Here is an 18,317-nt window from a genome sequence, read left to right as displayed (position 1 = left end):
CTATGGGGCTGTTTTTCTGCCAAGGGGACAGGACGACTGATCCGTGTTAAGGACAGAATGAATGGGGCCATGTATCGTGAGATTTTGAGCCAAAACCTCCTTCCATCAGTGAGAACTTTGAAGATGAAACGAGGCTGGGTCTTCCAACATGACAATGATCCAAAACACACCGCCCGGGCAACAAAGGAGTGGCTCCGTAAGAAGCATTTGAAAGTCCTGGAGTGGCCTAGCCAGTCTCCAGACCTCAACCCCATAGAAAATCTGTGGCGGGAGTTGAAAGTCCGTGTTGCTCGGCGACAGCCCCAAAACATCACTGCTCTCGAGAAGATCTGCATGGAGGAATGGGCCAAAATACCAGCTACTGTGTGTGCAAACCTGGTAAAGACCTATAGTAAACGTTTGACCTCTGTTATTGCCAACAAAGGTTATGTTACAAAGTATTGAGTTGTATTTTTGTTATTGACCAAATACTTATTTTCCACCCTGATTTACAAATAAATTCTTTACAAATCCTACCATGTGGATTCATGGATTTTTTTTTTTTTTCACATTCTGTCTCTCACAGTTGAAGTGTACCTCTGGTGCAAATTACTGACCTCTGTCATCATTTTAGGTGGGGGAACTTGCACAATCGGTGGCTGACTAAATACTTTTTTGCCCCACTGTAAGTGATTCAGTGACACACTCCGCCATCATGGCCAGAGGTGGCGCCGTGGAGTACCACCCTAACCCGGTGGGGTTCAAACAGAGGCAGCTTTCAGTCATCAATTGACAGAGCAGAGAGGAGCCTAATTTTGGGACGGTTGGGCAGATCTGTACGACGCTGCAATGCTGCCGCAGGGAGGACGCTCTGCTGCTCACGCTGCACTTTTATTCTTCGTTTATGTCCTGGAGGCAACTTTTGTGCTCGGCTTTAACCTGGACACCGATCATGTCCTCAGGAAAGACGGAGAGCCTGGGAGCCTGTTCGGCTTTTCTCTGGCCATGCACCGGCAGCTCAACCCGGACAAAGTCATGTGAGTGATGTCTCCAGATGTTCACGTCTGTAGAGCTGTCTGAGCTCCTTGGAACAGGTTCATTTAACAAGCAAGTTTAGGGACTTTTCTGTCAGGTGGCATCAGCGCAGAAATTCAAATGTGACTGGAAGTGCTGTGAGGACTGACTGGCTTACACTCTACCTACTTTCTGTTTAAACTTTAAATAATGAGAGAAAATAACTCTTTAACCCTCTCACGTGTTACAGTCGTGCGTTAGAGCAACTTTCTAATACAATGTCCTTTAACTTTATCTTTTTTTTTTTTTTTACCCAGTTTTCCCCAAACCCCACAGGGTTTCTCACACGTTTTGTTTCAATTCTCGGTGATATCAGCAGTTTCCCCGCTGATACTTTGAATATGAAGTAGGGAAACAGCCAAAGGATAACAAGTGAATTTACAATGCTTGTAGTGTCATGCAAATGTGCCTGCAGGGTCAAACCGAGGCAGCACTGCGAGGAGAGAGGTAATAGGAAATAAAAGGGTCTCAGGATTGCTTTGCAAACGAGTGGATTTTTCAATGTACATAAAAAGGATCGAAGCTATTATTCCTGACATTTCATTCACCGATTACAAACAGCCAAAAAATTTCCATTCAAGATGCTATAATAATGTGGCTTTCATTATTCTCTTGTCTTTTAATCTTCTAGGTTTCCTGTTATCAGCTTTGTTTGCTGGCGTTCTGCACGATCCTGGCAGTTTTTAGATTAGATTAGATTTTTGCTCTTGTGAGACAATTAAGAAGAGAAATCAGAACATGCTGACTAATGCAGCCTCACTCACTGGATTTTTCAGATCGCTTTTTCACAAACATTTCTTTGTTCACAAAGAAGCATTCAAACTGAAAAGAGGAACTTTAACATTTGTCTGGCTTGGCAAGTCTAAAGGGAGGGAAAAGTCATGAAACTGATGTCATATTTGTCGGGCAAATAGAGCCTTGAAATGTGACACTGGCTTGAGAGTTTGTTTTCAGCCTGTAAAAGTCTGGGGAGCGTGCCTCTTTTACATCCTGCTCAGTGAGGAAGCAAACCTTATTTAGGGGAGGAAAAACCAGAGCATCTTTTTTTATGTGAAAGGAACCTGAATATTTCAGGTTTTGGACTGTTGTTTAGACAAAAAATAAAAGCTTATAGGGAAAGCTGAGTGATGTGAGCATTTTCATATAGGAAATGTTTTCTTCCTAATCACCAAGCTCAACAGCTGTGCAGAAGTAAGCGCACATCTACCTGACAAGAGGCCTGTGCTTATTACAGGATGTAAACATAACCGCCTCGCTTGGTTGAGCTGTAAGGGCAGCAAGCTGCACGTTTTCATATGCTTGTCAGATATAGTTTGCAGTAAAAAAAAAGAAAAGAAAACAGTACTCACAACAAGGTTTATGGAGCTTCAAGTAACTTGGTTTCATGAGCTGTTTTGTGTATTCAAGAGAACTCCCTTCAAAACAGTTTACATGTTTAAATAATGCCAGAAGAAAATATGCACTGCTAAAGAAATGTATTAGACCAGCTCTCGTAAAAACTAGAAGACACAAATATTTCAGAAATCTTTAAAAAACTTGTTTAAAACTAAAAATGATCCAAATTCATGTTTTCATACCGAAGTTTGAGTCGGCATGTTGAACTCCTCTGATAAGTCAGAGATAAAGCAAGCATAACCACTTGAACCACTCAAACAACTTCTTCTTTGCAGGAACCACTTTTTTTTTTTCCACATGTGAGCTAATTAATATTTGATTTAGCATTACTTAACCAGCCACACCCCCAACCACAGGGGGCCACAAACCAGTGTACTACCAGTGCCCATAAAAGGGGAGGGTTGTGCCAGGAAGGACATGCTGTGTAAACTCAAAGATACGCATCATCTGTAAAATTTCCATGTTGGATCAATCAAAGCCTGAGTAACAACAGCTGTCACTTGTGCAGCTGACCAGCAAGATGTTAGTGGAAATTGTGCTATTGTTGGCTGAAGACAGATGAGGACATGCATGGGTTGGTGTGACACTGGAGGAGGCTAGGAATAAGGTGAGATGGAGGTAGACAGTCCACTGTGGGAGACCCCTGAAAAGAAGAAGATAACTCCACAGAGTAAGAATGAGTCCTCCTGATCATATAAAAGAAAGATATGTTTATGGTTTTATGTGGTTTTATATGGTTTTATTTAAAAACTGACTTAAATAATTACTTTGTTGTTTTAGTTGACAAAACGTACAAGCACTGAAGTGACTCATTAATTGGAGCCCTAGTTACAATGAGCTCACATTCTTCAGCTCTTCTTGGTTGAAACTTCAGACACTGAGACACTGAGAAAGTGTAGCTGTACGGAAATAATAAAAGGACAGTAATGACGTAATAAACAGCAGCTCAGTCATGATCTTAGCTCTAGATCCTTGTGTGACCCTGAGATAATCAGTCAGACGAGACAAGAGGAAGCTCAGCAGAACAGCAGAACAGCTCTGCGTGACCTAAAGCTCTGAGGACCTCTGAGCCGGCGAAACCGCAAGTCAGGGATGCGTCACGCTGTCCAACATCCGTCGCTCCCGATTTTTTACGAAAACGTGTCATGACAATCGCCGGCAGCTGCAAATCTCTGCTGGCTATCACTACTTACTGTGCATCAGTCTGATTATGATAAATCATATGTGACGAGAGGAATGCTGGACTTCACTGGCTCTTTTTTAGGCCCTCTGCCCTGATGAGCGGTAGATGTAACTCCTCTCATGCCAAACCTACACAGGCTGAATTTCAGCTAAAAAAAACACATTTTTTTGACTCTTCTGATGATTAAAGTGCTGGTGAATTTAATAATCAGGAAACCATCGCGTTGGTTAAGTATAGTCATAAGGTGTTTTGTTTTTGTTTGATTTCTAAAGAGATAATTAAAGCAAAGTAGACTCTCATTTCCATAAGTCACTGAAAGTATTGCAAAAAGTTGCTATTTGGCATTTTGATGCCTCTTTCATGAGTAATATGTTAAAGATGGTTTTAACATTCTCTCAATGAAACCAGACTGGGCATGCACGGCCATCTGTGCACATGTAACCCGATAGATTAAACGCATCAGTGAATCATCAGTGGAGATACTCCAGTCAAACTTCACACCAATGTCTGGCTAGTGTCAAGATAACAGATAAGTGGTCAATAAACAGACCCCCCGAAAATCCTCTAAAAACTTTAATCTTTACTTAAAGTTGACACGATTCTGTGATGTGTGTCAGCCAATCACAGGTCAGCAACAATCAGTGTGCGATGTGTAAACTGAAACAGTTGGAACAGCTGTGAGTTTCTTCTTGCTTTGAGTGCACAGCTGTGAAGGCATTGGAGCACATCTGTTAACAGAGACCAGTGAGATCACTGTGAAAGCCAACACCCGCCACTATGCATTTACGCCGCAGTGAAAGACACCCCACATGATGACTCTGAGTGGGACATTTTACATCTGACATGGTTACATTTTTCCTCAGTAGCCCAGAAAAAACGAACAAACTTTCACACTCTTTCTTCATTTCTTGTTACTTACATACACATGCACATCCATGATGCTAATATCAGCATGTGTGGTCCCTGTTTCGTTGATTAGGCTGTGTTTTTGGCAGTTTACAAATTGGACCGTGCAAATTCTCACATGTTGCTCAATATGTTTTTTGTACTGAGTCTATCCTCATCTGTTCGGTATTAGTGTCTTTTTACTGTCCACTCTCAGATTAGGCTTTTTCTTTGCAGCTCTGCCTACATTCTCGTCACCTCCTCACTGTCACTGTTGGGGGTCTTTATTTTACAGGAGCCATTCATTAAAGCTGCGAGCTGAGGATGCTTTCTCAGTTTAGATCGATGTACTTGTTTTCTTTCTTGGTTGTACACAAAGGCCTCCCACTTCTGTTTCTATTCTGGTTAGAGCTTTTTATGCACATCTTCAGAAGAAAGTTCTGTTGGCAATATCATCACATGCACCAAGACTGACAGATACTCAGCTAACTACGTTGTTGCTTCTTTAATCATCAGTTTTCAGCTGTGCCAACATAATTAGCTTTTTAAGGTGATACAGTTGAATTAAATAACATGATGTGCTACAGGAACATAGGAATGATGGATCTTGAAAATGGGCTTCCATAGGCACTAGATATGTTGATATTCTGTTAAAAATGTCTTTATGACTGAAATTATATTTCAGATGGAAAAACAAACAAAGCAAAGTGAGGGGTTGATCCTGACAACTACAGGTCATCAGTCAACGAGCATTCCCTTCATATTCCTTATTTCTAACACTTAAAATGACCTTTGTTTACAAAAGGGAGTTAATGATTTCATCAGCGTGGCCAGAAATGAGTGACTGAGCAGACTGGCAGAGAAGCTGGCGGTCCTTTGCAACCACAGGTATCAGATGGCCGATAAAAAGAAGGCAGGTTTTTCTAATATACTAAATATAGTTTAGATCTGAACAGGGCAGGAAATAAAACATACCACAAAGGAACAAGTAGGGGAAAACTTTTAACATTACATTTATTCTTTTATTTATTAAGTCATACCTTTTTTTGCACTTTTAAAAAAAACCCACTTTATGGTCTACTGTGTTGTGTTTTGTGTGTTTTAGTTTAACGGCTCGGTTAGGAGGGTCCGTGTTGAGCAAATGAAACGCAGCGGGGCCGACCCTACAGATCAATAGGTGGGTCAGAGTCAGCTGCAGTGAGGAAGAAAGAGAGGATTTCCTTTCATTCCTTAAAACAAATTCCTTCATTGTAAGCTTGATGGTCAGCTAACATGTGAAGTGTTTAGATGACTGTTAGTGTAAAATGCGTCAAACTATTGTTTTGGTGCCAACTGGTCCCCAGTGACTCACATCCTGTAGTCTGATGTGTTCTGTTCACTGGCACACAGTTACAGTGTGTTAAAGTTTAAAATCAATCAAGCCTGAATATCAGACGTCTGTATCAAATGGCAAGTGTCACAATTTTCTGTTAAGAGCTGTGATTTATGTTAAGATTTTATCTATTTGTCTAAATGATAACAATAATATCATCCACTGTGTCTTTGACCTGTGCAAGTACCACAACACTGAGTGGAGGGAAGAGTTGTGGTTGAGTCTTGATGCATGCTCAATCATCCAGCTAAGGAAATCCCTGAAAGTTGACGTAGCGTTTTAAGGGGGAGAAACGCTTCATCCAACCGACTTCTTCAGTCTGTGGATGAGGTGATAGTATTTGTTAAAACTTATATGGCATACTGTTATATATGATGTGATTTTACTTGATCACAAGTAATAACCTTTATTTCCTTTTATTTTTAACAGGCCATCTCAGTTGTGTGCTCAGTGTTACTTTTAGTGCAGGAAGTGGTTCAACCCCACTCTATCTGATCAAGACTGCTTGTGGTTTTTCTCCCTCACTTCCTTGCACATTTACTTGACTCTGACACTGTGTAAAAAGTCACACAAAGCAGGTGCTCACTGCATTTCATACCCAGATACAGTATCTATTTGCAGATGCACTGCAACTGTATTTGAAGCTGCTGAATGAATCCTAAAAACGTTTTTAAAAAGTGTTAACAATTACATTTTCAAGCCAAGTAGTAAAATGTACTTTATGAGAAGCGCTGTATATCAGTGTATTTTGTACAGTTAATTCATAGAAATTTCATGTTTTTAGACCCTTTCACTTTCTTCCTGAAATAACTGTAAAACATGTTAAAAAACGCGTAAAATGTGACCGTTGCACACTGCACTGCACAGGAGGGACCATGATTCATGTGCAGTAAAAGCTCGAAAGAAAAACATAAAAATATTCAGATATATTTAAGTGCAAATGTAGGTGTATAATCAGCATAATCACACCCAGTCTTACTATTTCATAGTCCTGTAAAATAACCTGGTCTGCACATAATTTTTGGCAGAAACAGGCTGGGTTTTTTGAAAACTATTTGTTCATGCATTTGTCTGTGTTTCTTAAATCAATCTGTAAAAAGACAGTCTGTTGAACCCCAGTGACCTGTGTGTTGGTGCTGCGTATGTCATCGTACCGGCTGCTGAAAACATATAAAACACAGAATCTCTTTCTGAGATGTTAAAAGATGTGTGAGTCTCTGCGACAGTGCGGGGTTTCAAAGGGAAGTGTGTTTAGAAGAGAGCAACAACCACAATACTGAAAAGCAATAGTCTGGTTGAGTTCCCCCTTGCCCTCTGCAGGGTGTGAAAACACTAGTTTATTGCCATATTTGGAACTTCTCTAATTTTTGTTCCTAAAAAATAAAAGATGCTCCTGAGAGCCAAGAAAACAAAAATGTTTTGATGTTTTATTTTATTGTAAACAGTTTAAGAATTGTATTGTAGTATTGTAGCTTAAAGAAACATGCTTTTCAATTGTCAATTGTTATTTCTTTTTGATCTTCTGCTCCTGGTAGTGGACGTCTGGTGCTGCTTGATCCCAGAAGGATATGATGTAATGATATTGTTTTCATTTTTGTCTGGCTTTCTGGTGAAAGTTCTTTTTATTTTACGAATTTTAAAATGAAGCAAACACATCTGAGCATTAAAACATTATTTTAACAAATAATTTCTCATAGTCAAGCTTTTGTTAACCGGCATTCTGCATATCTGATAGTCACCTAAAGCGGGGTTGTTAGATCATGTCACCCATTGTACTAATAGGGATCATGAAAGGTATGACAGAGAACTGAGTGAGGCAGAAGGGAATTTACTCAGAATTGTGGAAGTGGAGCCATAAATTAGCCTCAGAGATAGGCATACTAGCACTTGAGGAGCCCCAGCAGGGCCAAAATGATGACAGCTGTCCTTTAACCATCAGTATTGCACTCATTTGTTGTTTCCCTTCATTATCACTGTTGATGTTTTTATATGTTTTTATATGTGTGTGAAATTCTACAAGCTGTGGCTTTGTTGAATGGTATCCCAGCAAAGGTAACTAAAGCAACAGTTCCCAAACTTTTTATGAAATAAGTTTTGGATTAAATATATTTCTGTCTTGTTTTTTGTGTGTTTTTTAGGGTACTGATTGGTGCACCCAGAGCCCGGTCTTTGCAAAACCAAAAAGCCAATATCACTGGAGGCCTGTATAAATGTGAAGTCACCCAGTCTAGTAATTGTGAGCGTATCAAATTTGATGATAATGGTGAGAACTCTGCCTGCATACCTACCTAAACAAAATCCACTGCCTTTGTAATTTTGACAATTTGTAGAAACCAAGCTTTCCAAGTAAAATGTTCAATTATGTCTGTTGGCAAATTTTCAGCGGATCTGAGACTTGAGAATAAAGAGAATCAGTGGATGGGGGTGTCAGTGAAGAGTCAGGGACCTGGGGGGAAGATTGTGGTGAGTCAAACTAAGTATTAAAACCATCGTTCTGTGGATCCTCGTGCCCTGGTTCAGTAAAGGTCTTACTCGTATCTTTTTCTTCAGACATGTGCTCATCGCTATCAGAGGCGTTTGAATGTGAATACTCCAGAGGAGACTCATCACATCCCCGGACGTTGTTATATTCTGAGTCAGGACCTAACCATTGACCCTCAGTCTTCTGAGGATGGAGGTGAATGGAAATTCTGCGATGGCAGACCTGAAGGCCACGCAATGTTTGGAACATGCCAGCAAGGACTGGCAGCTACTTTCACCAATGACTACCATTACATGGTTTTTGGAGCAGTGGGAGCTTACAACTGGAGAGGTCACTATGTGATTGTGTCTTTATATGCTGTTTATCTTCATTAGAGGATTTAATTTTTGTATATGAATCTCATTTTTTAATCCTAATTTTTCTCATCACTTTGTGCTCTTAAATCTAGGGATAGCGCGACTGGAGCAGAATAACAGTACTTTTCTGGACATGGGAATATTTGATGACGGCCCATATGAAGTTGGGAATGAAAAAGTCAGGAACCCTGATTTTGTGCCTGTACCTGCAAACAGCTACCTCGGTGAGTTGAACACCCACAGATATTTTTTTTTCCGTCACTTGTTTGATGTTAGTTCATTAATTTCCTCAAGCAAACGTGAATGAGCTAAAACAATAATGTAAAAAAGAGTGAGCCAAAATTCCTTTAAAAAGATGTAAAGACCAATATGGACATACGGAAATATCCAGATAAACAGAAGTAACTTTCTGGGATTTCCTTACCTGGATGATTATGCATACATGAAGATATTCATCAAGTTATTATTGCTGCTACACGTGATTTTACAAACTACTGAATTCTGGGGTGTACTTAGTTTTTCAGAGGACTTCAGAGAGACCTGTAAAAACTTTGGTTTTCATATCATTGTATAAAGGGGGTCAGGGGGTCCTTTGTCCCACTTTGGGGGGAAACTCCCACTGGGTTTAAATCTGGGACTCTCCGCCATTTGACCTCAGAACTGAAGAAGCTTCTCGGATGAGAGGTGAAACGTCTTCAAGCAACTTCAAGAAGTCCAGACACTTTTCTTGCAAGCTCCTTTGACTACGATGACCTGGATGACTGAGAACCTTCACAGACATTGTATAAAAGTACAAAATTAGGCTTACCAAGCAAGCATGTCCCTCAAACCTGCTCAGGCCAACATCGAAAGAAGAGCTTTGATTGTCCTTCAAGAAGCCTGGAGAACTATTTCTGAAGACGAATTAGAGAAATTACAAGAAAGCTTGTGTCAGAGAGCTTTGAAGAGTAAAGCTGGTCATACCAAGCACTGACTTTCAAGTTTGTTAGATGTTCAGACTCACATGTTTCGGCCTTAGATACTATATTTCCATGTATTTTTGTGTATGTGTCAATAAACTGCTGCACCTACTTTCCATTTTTCTCGCAAAATATAAAGCAATGAGAGGTAGCTCAACACTTTTGCACAGCACTATAAACCTACTTCATTTAACACACTTTAGGATTCTCCCTTGATTCGGGACACCACATCACCACTAGGGGTAAGCTGACAGTGGTGGCTGGAGCGCCCAGGGCCAATCACAGCGGAGCTGTAGTCCTGTTCAAGCAGGACATGGTAGCAGGAAACCTCTCAACGGAGTACATTCTGCATGGTCCGGGTCTGGGATCCTGCTTTGGATACGACGTGGCTGTAGTGGACCTGAATAACGATGGGTGTGTAACATTTCTGACTGCCTTTGGGTACATTTATTAGATTGTTCAGAAGAGTAGACTCGATCCAAACTTAACAAGTCACAAAAGAGTATAAAACACATAAATTTCAGATTTACACAACTTTCTTTAATATCACTTCATTTAAAAAAATATTTTCCGTTTTTAAGTACTTTTAATAGCGTTTTTTGTTTTTTCACTCTATGTGATACTAGGTGGCAAGACATAGTAATAGGAGCCCCTCAGTTCTACATGAAGGGTGAAGACATTGGGGGAGCTGTTTATGTTTACATCAACAATGCAGGAGTTTGGGAAGGAAACACTCCTGTCCGTCTAATAGGGACCAAAGACTCGATGTTTGGCGTGGCAGTAGAGAACATCGGCGACATCAATCAAGACTCATATAAAGGTGATTAAGCTGACCTTTTTGCGCTGTGTTTGTCTTGTCTTTGTCATTTGCAGTCACATAAATTGTGTTTTTTCCTCATACAGACATTGCGATTGGAGCTCCGCAGGAAGATTCTGGGACAGGAAAAGTCTACATTTATCACGGCTCTGCACAGGGGATCAAAACGACCCCTGCACAGGTGGATATTTGTTTAGAAAATTATATTACATCAGTGTTTTGTTACAGTCTGAATGCTTTCATGAAGTCTGGTTTATGCTGTTGCAGAACCATGTTGCTAGTGATAAACCTCTAAAGCTAGCTGCCAAAGTTCAAAATGACTTTTTTTTTCCACCAGCATATTCCTGATGAACCTAATAACGGCTCCAAATGAATAAAAGTGTTTCTCCATAACTGCTGGACTTAAGAAACATCGGTTTGGTACAGTTTTTTAAAAAATAATAATAAGAAAAATACACGGCTACCCCTAATAGTGAGCCTTAACAGTCTTGGAAAAACAGGATTTTGCATCTGAAATTTTTTTCAGACTTGGGATCAAGAGATAGAAAGCCTGTGCTACAGCATTTTCTCATTATTAATATTTCTTCTTGCTCTTAAACTCAGACATACTAAGGTAAAGTAAAATCTTCAGCTAGTTTAGCTGCTAATTTAAAAAACCTCATTGGGACAACTTTGTCTTTACCGTGTTTCTTTTCCTCGCTTAATTTCAGTTCCATCTTTATTTTCCAGATCCTTTCAGGGAAAGACCACAACATTCGATTTTTCGGCTATTCTCTTGCAGGAAACATGGACCTGGATGGTAACTCTTATCCAGACTTGGCTATAGGCTCTCTGTCAGATTCAGCTATGATTTACAGGTAACTGTGGCCTTAACCGTTAGTTTAAATTTAGTTAAAGTCCTACTGACCTCAATCACAGTTTTATTTAACCATCTTTCTTTTAGAACAAGGCCAGTCATTAGCCTCAACAGTGTTGTCAAAGTGTCTCCAAATGAAATAAGTCTTACAAATAAGACGTGTGGGGACCATGTTTGGTAGGTGTTCTTATATTATTATATTCAAACAGACTTCAGAGTGAAAACTTTCTTTTTCCTAACAATATCTGTTTTCTGTCCATAGTTTCACTGTGATGGCATGCTTTTCCTACAAAGCTAATCCTGCATCTTATAATCCAAAGCTTAGTATGTAAAAATTTATTACATTATTTTTCCATTTTCAAATTTATTTTTTTCTAACATTTTACTTCAACACTGCAGCTGTTAGCTATTCTGTGGAGGTGGACAGAGCTCACAGGAGAGGACTGACTTCCAGAGCGATGTTCTTAAACGACTCCAGCTCTGAACTAGAATACCAGTTCAACGGCACCTTAAAACTCAAAGAGCAAAATCAGCAAAAGTGTATCAAACTAATAGCCAGACTTAAGGTAAATCAAGTGTCACACAGCTACATCACTGAGAACAAGCTAGAAGCCTCTCTCAACTTTAAACTGGAGAAATTATTAAAAAAATGAAGACATGGACGTTGACGATAGTAATAACAATTTCTTGGAGATGTCAGTATTCGAAAAATGACCGTGCATGAACATATGTAGTGCTAACTTTGAGGTCATTTATAATAAATGAATAGTGAAATTATATAAATCAAAACTGTAATAGTATATATTAAAACAGAGACAGTAACAGTAAATCATAATAATAAATGCATTAAAAGCCTTTTTTTGTGATTCACGAAGGATAACATCAAGGACAAGATGCGTAGCATTCCCATTGAGGTGTCGGCAGATATAAGTACAAAACAAGAGGAATCACTCAATGGCCTCCCTCGCATGATTCCCATTTTAGACGCCACTCAACCGAGCAAAATCATTTCTGAGGTAAAGGCAACTTCTAAATGTAAACACTAAAACTCATTGTGTCGAGTTTGTTATGTAACATTTGTATATTTGTCGTCATTTCCTGTTGTTTCAGGTGAACTTTCTAAAAGAAGGATGTGGAAGCGATCATATTTGCAAAAGTAACCTAAAGATGAATTATAGTCTACACTACAAAGAAGCCAACAAAGAGGAGTACCCCCCGTTAAATAAGAGGTTAAAACTCATTCTCAGACTGTAGTAATATAAAGTAGCATTGATTGAGTTTTGTAATGGGACCAGTTGGACTTTAAAACCCACCCTGCTTTTTCATGCTTTGGCCTTTTGGATGACACACATCAAAGTGAATGGTTGAGTCTCACTGGGCCACCAACCCTACTTAAGCTCAGACATGCTGATTGCACAACATACACAGTTTGCTACACGATTGTTATCACTGAAGAAGCATGTTTTCTTTGTTTTTGTTTTTTTCATCACTGGTCATGACTGTGTGTCTGCAGCAAGAACGGCATCCCAGAGTTTATTGTGAAATCCCAGAGGAAGGACTTGGCTGTGTTGGTGACAGTAAGCAACATGAATGGTGACGATGCTTATGAGGCAAAGCTGGTGGGGACCTTCCCAAATACCATGTCATATTCTGGAGTCCGCACCGATCAAACAACAGTAAGTCGACTGTAAAATTACTTTGTTGTATTGTAAGAAAGTTACAAAATTTAAAGTCCTTTACCTGCAATTGATTCAAGCCCTAAAAGCATTAATCAAAATACTAAAAAATGACTTCCACTGTGGCTTAAAATACCTGGAGCATTTCCGCTGTTTAATATGCAGGAGGTATGAATACACAGTATATGGATGATGATGATGAGAGAGGTGGGCCTGGCAAGAGGAAAATCCAGTATTCAGATAATTAAACACAAATCCCTGACTGATTGAATCCATGACAGTGACTGCTTGTTCCACTCTTCTGGCATATAAAAAACAACGTAATGGGACTGTTACGGGTTTAAAAGCTTGGCCTTCTTTGTATGGAAGCCCGTTTCCGCCACTAAAAAAAAAAAGGATCCATAACTCAAAATTTCGAGTTGTTTTCTCAAAATTCCGAGTTATTTTCTCAAAATTCCGAGTTATTTTCTCAAAATTTCGACATATTAACTCGAAATTTCGATTTATTAACTCAAAATTTTGAGAAAAGCAACTCGAAATTTCGAGTTAGCGCTGCCAATCAGTAATCTACGTGAATGATGTCATTTCCTTGTTACCCAGAAGCTGAAGCCCTCAGCTACAAATGCTACAGCTAAGCTACCGGTATTACATCCAGTCGTGAATACACAGATTGCTGAGTGTTTTCAGCCTGGCTTCACAAATGATGAAATCCCTGTGTTATTAGCTGAATCACATGGTGTTACTATCAGCAAACGTACTTGCGAAAGCGCCAATTTGTTGGGATCCGTTTTTGAGTGCGCGTTCCTCTGCGCCATATGCTTCCGGGTAACAAGAAAGCGACCTCATTCACGTATATCTTTGATTGGCAGAGCTAACTCGAAATTTTGACAAAAGTAACTCGAAATTTCGAGTTATGGATACTAGCTTTTTTATTTTTATTTAGTGGCGGAAACGGGCTTCCATATCTTTGTGCATGTTCTTTAGCGTTTGTAATAGTTTGCATGCTAGCAGCTTAGCTCAAGTACAGTTCTACATCATCAACAAGAGAGTCGCCCCCTGTTGGCCCTTTGGAAAATTGCAGGTTTAAGGGGCTTTACCTTTTCTAAAGCCTAGTGGCTACATCCATCTTTTATATACAGCTTATGACCGCGTCATAAAGTAAATACTTGGATATATTACACACGTTTTCCGATGTGTTCTTTTCTAGATGGAAAACCTGATCACCTGTGATGCAAATGTAAACAGCTCTCAAGCAGAATGTGAGCTGGGAAATCCTTTTAAGAGAAACTCAAAGGTACAGAAATGTCACGCTCCTGCGCTAATGCTTTCTAAGACACTTGGCTGTTGTAATTCATATGTAAGAAATGCTACTACTTTTTCACAAGGTTACCTTTAAAGTCATCCTGAGTGCTGCGCATGTGACTTTAGACACCACTGAGATTGAGATCGACCTGCAGCTGAATACGTAAGTAAAGATGCTGAGATTCGCTTTCTGTTATGTGCTGCACACTTTCAAACTGGAATGTGTTATTGTTATTAATATTACTATCCTTTTCGTTTAGGACCAGCTACCAAGAAGCAATCCATGTAAAAGTAAAGTGTAAAGTGATCATTGAATGGCCTTTGTCTGTCTCTGGGTAAGTTTGTTCTCGCAGAGATTCCTTGACTTGTTTGACTTCACCTTTATACCTATACAGGACCTCCAACCTTCTCGCTTGTTGTCATCAGGGAAGCTAATCCTACCCAGGTGTTTTTTGGAGGTGTTGTGAGAGGAGAAAGTGCAATGAAGTCAGAAGAAGAAATTGGAAGTTCGATTAACTTTACTTTCACTGTAAGTTCATACATTTCACCTATTTTTTTAATATTAATATTGTTTTCATAAAACTTACTGGTCACTTTATTGGGTATACCTGTTTGTTAATGCAAATATATAATTAGGTACTTACATGCGAGTATTGTTGCTGACCACGTCCATACCTTCATGATCACAGTGTCACAAAGCTCATACCCTCTCAAACTGGTTTCTTGAACATGACAATGAGGTGATTGTACTCAAATGGCCTCCAAAGTTACCAGAACTCAGGCCAATAGAGCATCATTGGGATGTGATGAAACGGGGGATTCAGATATCAGATATCACGTCAATATGGACCAAAATCTCAGTGTTGAATATTTCCAGCACCTTGTTCAAGCTATAATATGTAGATTTAAGACAGTTCAGGTTAAGGGAGATTCAACCCAGCGCTAGCAACGTGTACCTAATAAAGTGGTTGCAATGTTTATGTGAAATTGCAGAGTTGTTTCCTGTTAATTTCTCCTCCAGATAAACAACTCGTGGAAGCACTTGAAACCTTCTTTCGAAACCTCACTAAACATTTTTTGGCCCAAAATTCAAAAAAATGGGAAATGGCTTCTGTACCTGATGAGCATCACTTCTGAAGGACCAGAGAAAATCCATTGCTCCCCTAAAACTGAGATCAACCCTCTGAATATTGCTCAGGTAGCATATTTAAGCGTTCAGCTTCATGTGTTACAGCTGAAATTAGACCACTGATGAATGGGCCATTATGACACGCCTGCCCTGTTTGATTCTGTGTTGAATTAACGAGATGTTCTTTCAGCAGTCCTCTGTGCATCGAACAAAACGAGAAATTATGAAAGAAGAAAGAAAAACTGGTGGAAAAACGTCTTCGCTGAAGGACAAGAAGAGAGTTTTTGTAAGTGATATAAATGCACATGCACAGTTTAATAAAAGTATTTATATGATGTTTAACTGTGTATTTGCCTACTAGTCCTGTGAAGATGGGATGGAAAAATGTGTGGTGTTCAAGTGCCCCCTGCAGGGGCTCGATGGTACAGTAGTCGTATTGAGATCCCGTCTGTGGAACTCAACCTTTATTGAGGTAATAAACAGCATTTTTATTGTTTTCACATGTCTCTTCATGTGAGATAAATCAAATCTCATGATTTTGCTTCATTAATAATTGTTGTTTTTTGCACACAGGAGTATGCCCCTAGTTCAACCTTGTCAGTAAAAGCCACACTTGAATTTGATACTCAGAGGGAAAACGTCATACTGACCAATCAAAACACAAATGTAAGCAATTCAAGCTGCATAACGACATTAACCTTTATTGCTGTGTCGGTCCCAACTCAGTCTCTCGGATTTCCTCCCTTTTATGTTTTTTTCCAGGTGAATGTGAACGTGTCTCCTGACGATGAAGCAGCTAAGTATCAGGGAGGAGTTCCCTGGTGGATCATCCTGGTGGCAGTTCTCATAGGACTCTTGATTTTGATTCTACTGGTTTATCTGCTGTGGAAGGTGAGAACATGGATGTCACACCTACAGTTACACAATGGACATGGATATGAGAAAAGAACATGAATTTAGAGAACCCCTCGTGAAAATTAGCCAATTAGAAAAGGTAAATGAAGCCTGAAAATAAAGCTAAAGATACTTAAAAATAACATTTTCACCTTTTTTGCTAGATTTTTATGCTCTGATTGCCTTTCTCGGTTTGGTTTTATTGTGAGTATATGAGATATTGATACACTATATGGACAAAAGTGTTGGGCCCCACCTCTTATTCTTTGAATTCGAGTGTTTTCAGTCCAATCCCCACAGGATTATAAAGTCAAGCACCTAGCCATGCAGTCTGCCTTTGCAGACATTTGTGTGGAAACATGGCCTGTATTTGTATGGCGCTTTACTTAGTCCCTATGGGACCAAGACACATGGCTTTCAAAACAAGTATTTCGGTGCCTTGACATTAGTTGCCAGCCTAGCTCTGGTCAGCTGTAATAAAATCTGCCAACCGGCTCCATTAATAAAAACTTTCCCCCTTTTTTCACTTTACAGAAGGTGAAGTGTAAAAATGAAAATTCACTCTTTAATTATGGCAAAGAGCTCTGCACTGGAGAGCTTGTCAGCTCTAAATGATAGTTTATTGTTAGATTTGCATTAAAAGTTTCCATCCATATAAATCTGTTATTTGGTGACTAAAATACACTGTTGGGTAAACTCACTCAGGGTCTGGGTGGGTCATACCAAAACCTGGACATATAACTGATAATAAAACTCGCCACAACACAGTTTTAAGAAGGTGTAAATCATAACCCGAAGTTTAATATTTTCTACACGTTTGTTATTTGTCATATAACATCTGCACATCAACACTGGACTCCGGAGGAAGTATTTGCTTTAAAAATGTATGTTTGCTCCTGCTGGACACGTTTGTAACACTTCACCACCCTTGCTCCTCCTCAGTGTGGTTTCTTCAGGAGACCATCTAAAGACCAGTACAATGCTGCATATCAGAAGGCAGAGATCAACATTCAGCCGTCTGAAAAAGACAAACTCAGTGCTGAGGACTGATATATGCTCTCTGAACGTGGGTAAAGTCAGCATGGCGTGTGGTTACTGCAGTGACTAATGAACTTGCTTTTAAGCAAATTCTGCTGACTTGTTGAAGGAAAATTCAAATCAGACTCATATTGCACGTGTTATTTGTGGGGAAAAAGTCACTTTGCTCCTAAATTGAGTGAAATAGACATGCTGAAGAGAGATATTTTTCGTCTACATAAGAAAATAAATGTATATATATTTTTTTTATTAATAAGCTCTTTGTGCAATATGGTTCTGTGGATTTTTCAAGAGTAATGCATTTTCTCGCCAGTAGACTTACTAGTTTCCCCTAGTGCTTCTGCAGGCGCTTTTCCTGACATCCCTGCACCTGTTCTGCTGCAAAAGTCAAGGTTGCAAGCATGCTCTGTTGCCACTGAGCATGCTTCCTCAGCATTTCTGCACAGCTCCTTTACAGACTGTGGGAATATTGCTGATACATTTTTTTTAAAGTTATTAATGCATTGTGTTTTCTTTAAAATTTCTCTTTCCTAGTGTGGATTCTTCAAACGCTCCAAAGAAAACGACAGCGTCCCTCGTTACCACGCAGTGCGGATAAGAAAGGAAACTCTTGAGCACAAAGATGGAAAAGTGAAACACGATCCTTTTGAAAAAAAGCAGTGGATGACGACTTGGATCGACAATGAAAGTTACTCGTGACCTTTTTCTGCTCAGATGTTTGAACAAAGACAAAACTGATCTTAATTAATAATTTCATTAACATGTTGCTCAGATATAGTTTTTTTTATTGCTAAATGCAGATAATGCTTTTTACACTGTATAGCCTATGAACTATTTTTTTCTAATCGTTGTATATATTTGAATATGTCTGCGCATTTTATATTTATACTTTTTTTTTTGTTGAAAAAAAGAAATCAAAT

General features: G+C 39.3%; 1 protein-coding gene across 1 annotated transcript; it reads left to right on the top strand.

Moving 5' to 3' along the window:
* The first annotated feature begins 828 nt into the window (after nucleotides 1-828).
* On the top strand, nucleotides 829-18,096 carry itga6a (integrin, alpha 6a). Its single transcript, XM_085375273.1, has 25 exons — nucleotides 829-1,016; nucleotides 8,027-8,151; nucleotides 8,272-8,351; nucleotides 8,439-8,700; nucleotides 8,819-8,950; nucleotides 9,889-10,099; nucleotides 10,312-10,505; nucleotides 10,589-10,683; nucleotides 11,232-11,359; nucleotides 11,446-11,535; nucleotides 11,621-11,682; nucleotides 11,758-11,924; nucleotides 12,234-12,374; nucleotides 12,469-12,587; nucleotides 12,872-13,034; nucleotides 14,242-14,328; nucleotides 14,420-14,499; nucleotides 14,597-14,671; nucleotides 14,763-14,865; nucleotides 15,358-15,534; nucleotides 15,656-15,751; nucleotides 15,827-15,937; nucleotides 16,039-16,131; nucleotides 16,228-16,356; nucleotides 17,932-18,096. The coding sequence occupies exons 1-25, from the start codon at nucleotides 829-831 to the stop codon at nucleotides 18,094-18,096; spliced, it is 3,273 nt and encodes a 1,090-aa protein (XP_085231399.1).
* Nucleotides 18,097-18,317: the final 221 nt, after the last annotated feature.

Source organism: Diplotaxodon limnothrissa, linkage group LG16, assembly GCF_057381915.1.
Source record: "Diplotaxodon limnothrissa isolate DT_005_m linkage group LG16, D_limnothrissa_male_GT1.1, whole genome shotgun sequence".
NCBI classification, from domain to species: Eukaryota; Metazoa; Chordata; class Actinopteri; order Cichliformes; family Cichlidae; genus Diplotaxodon; species Diplotaxodon limnothrissa.
Note: the sequence above shows the minus strand (reverse complement) of the source record. Positions and strands in the feature narration are given on the sequence as shown.

Coding starts and splice junctions, on each gene's coding strand:
- itga6a (XM_085375273.1), top strand. CDS start 829: ATGCTGCCGCAGGGAGGACGCTCTGCTGCTCACGCTGCACTTTTATTC. Junction 8,352..8,438: donor GACCTGGGGGGAAGATTGTG/GTGAGTCAAACT, acceptor CTTTTTCTTCAG/ACATGTGCTCATCGCTATCA. Junction 12,375..12,468: donor CGAGCAAAATCATTTCTGAG/GTAAAGGCAACT, acceptor CTGTTGTTTCAG/GTGAACTTTCTAAAAGAAGG.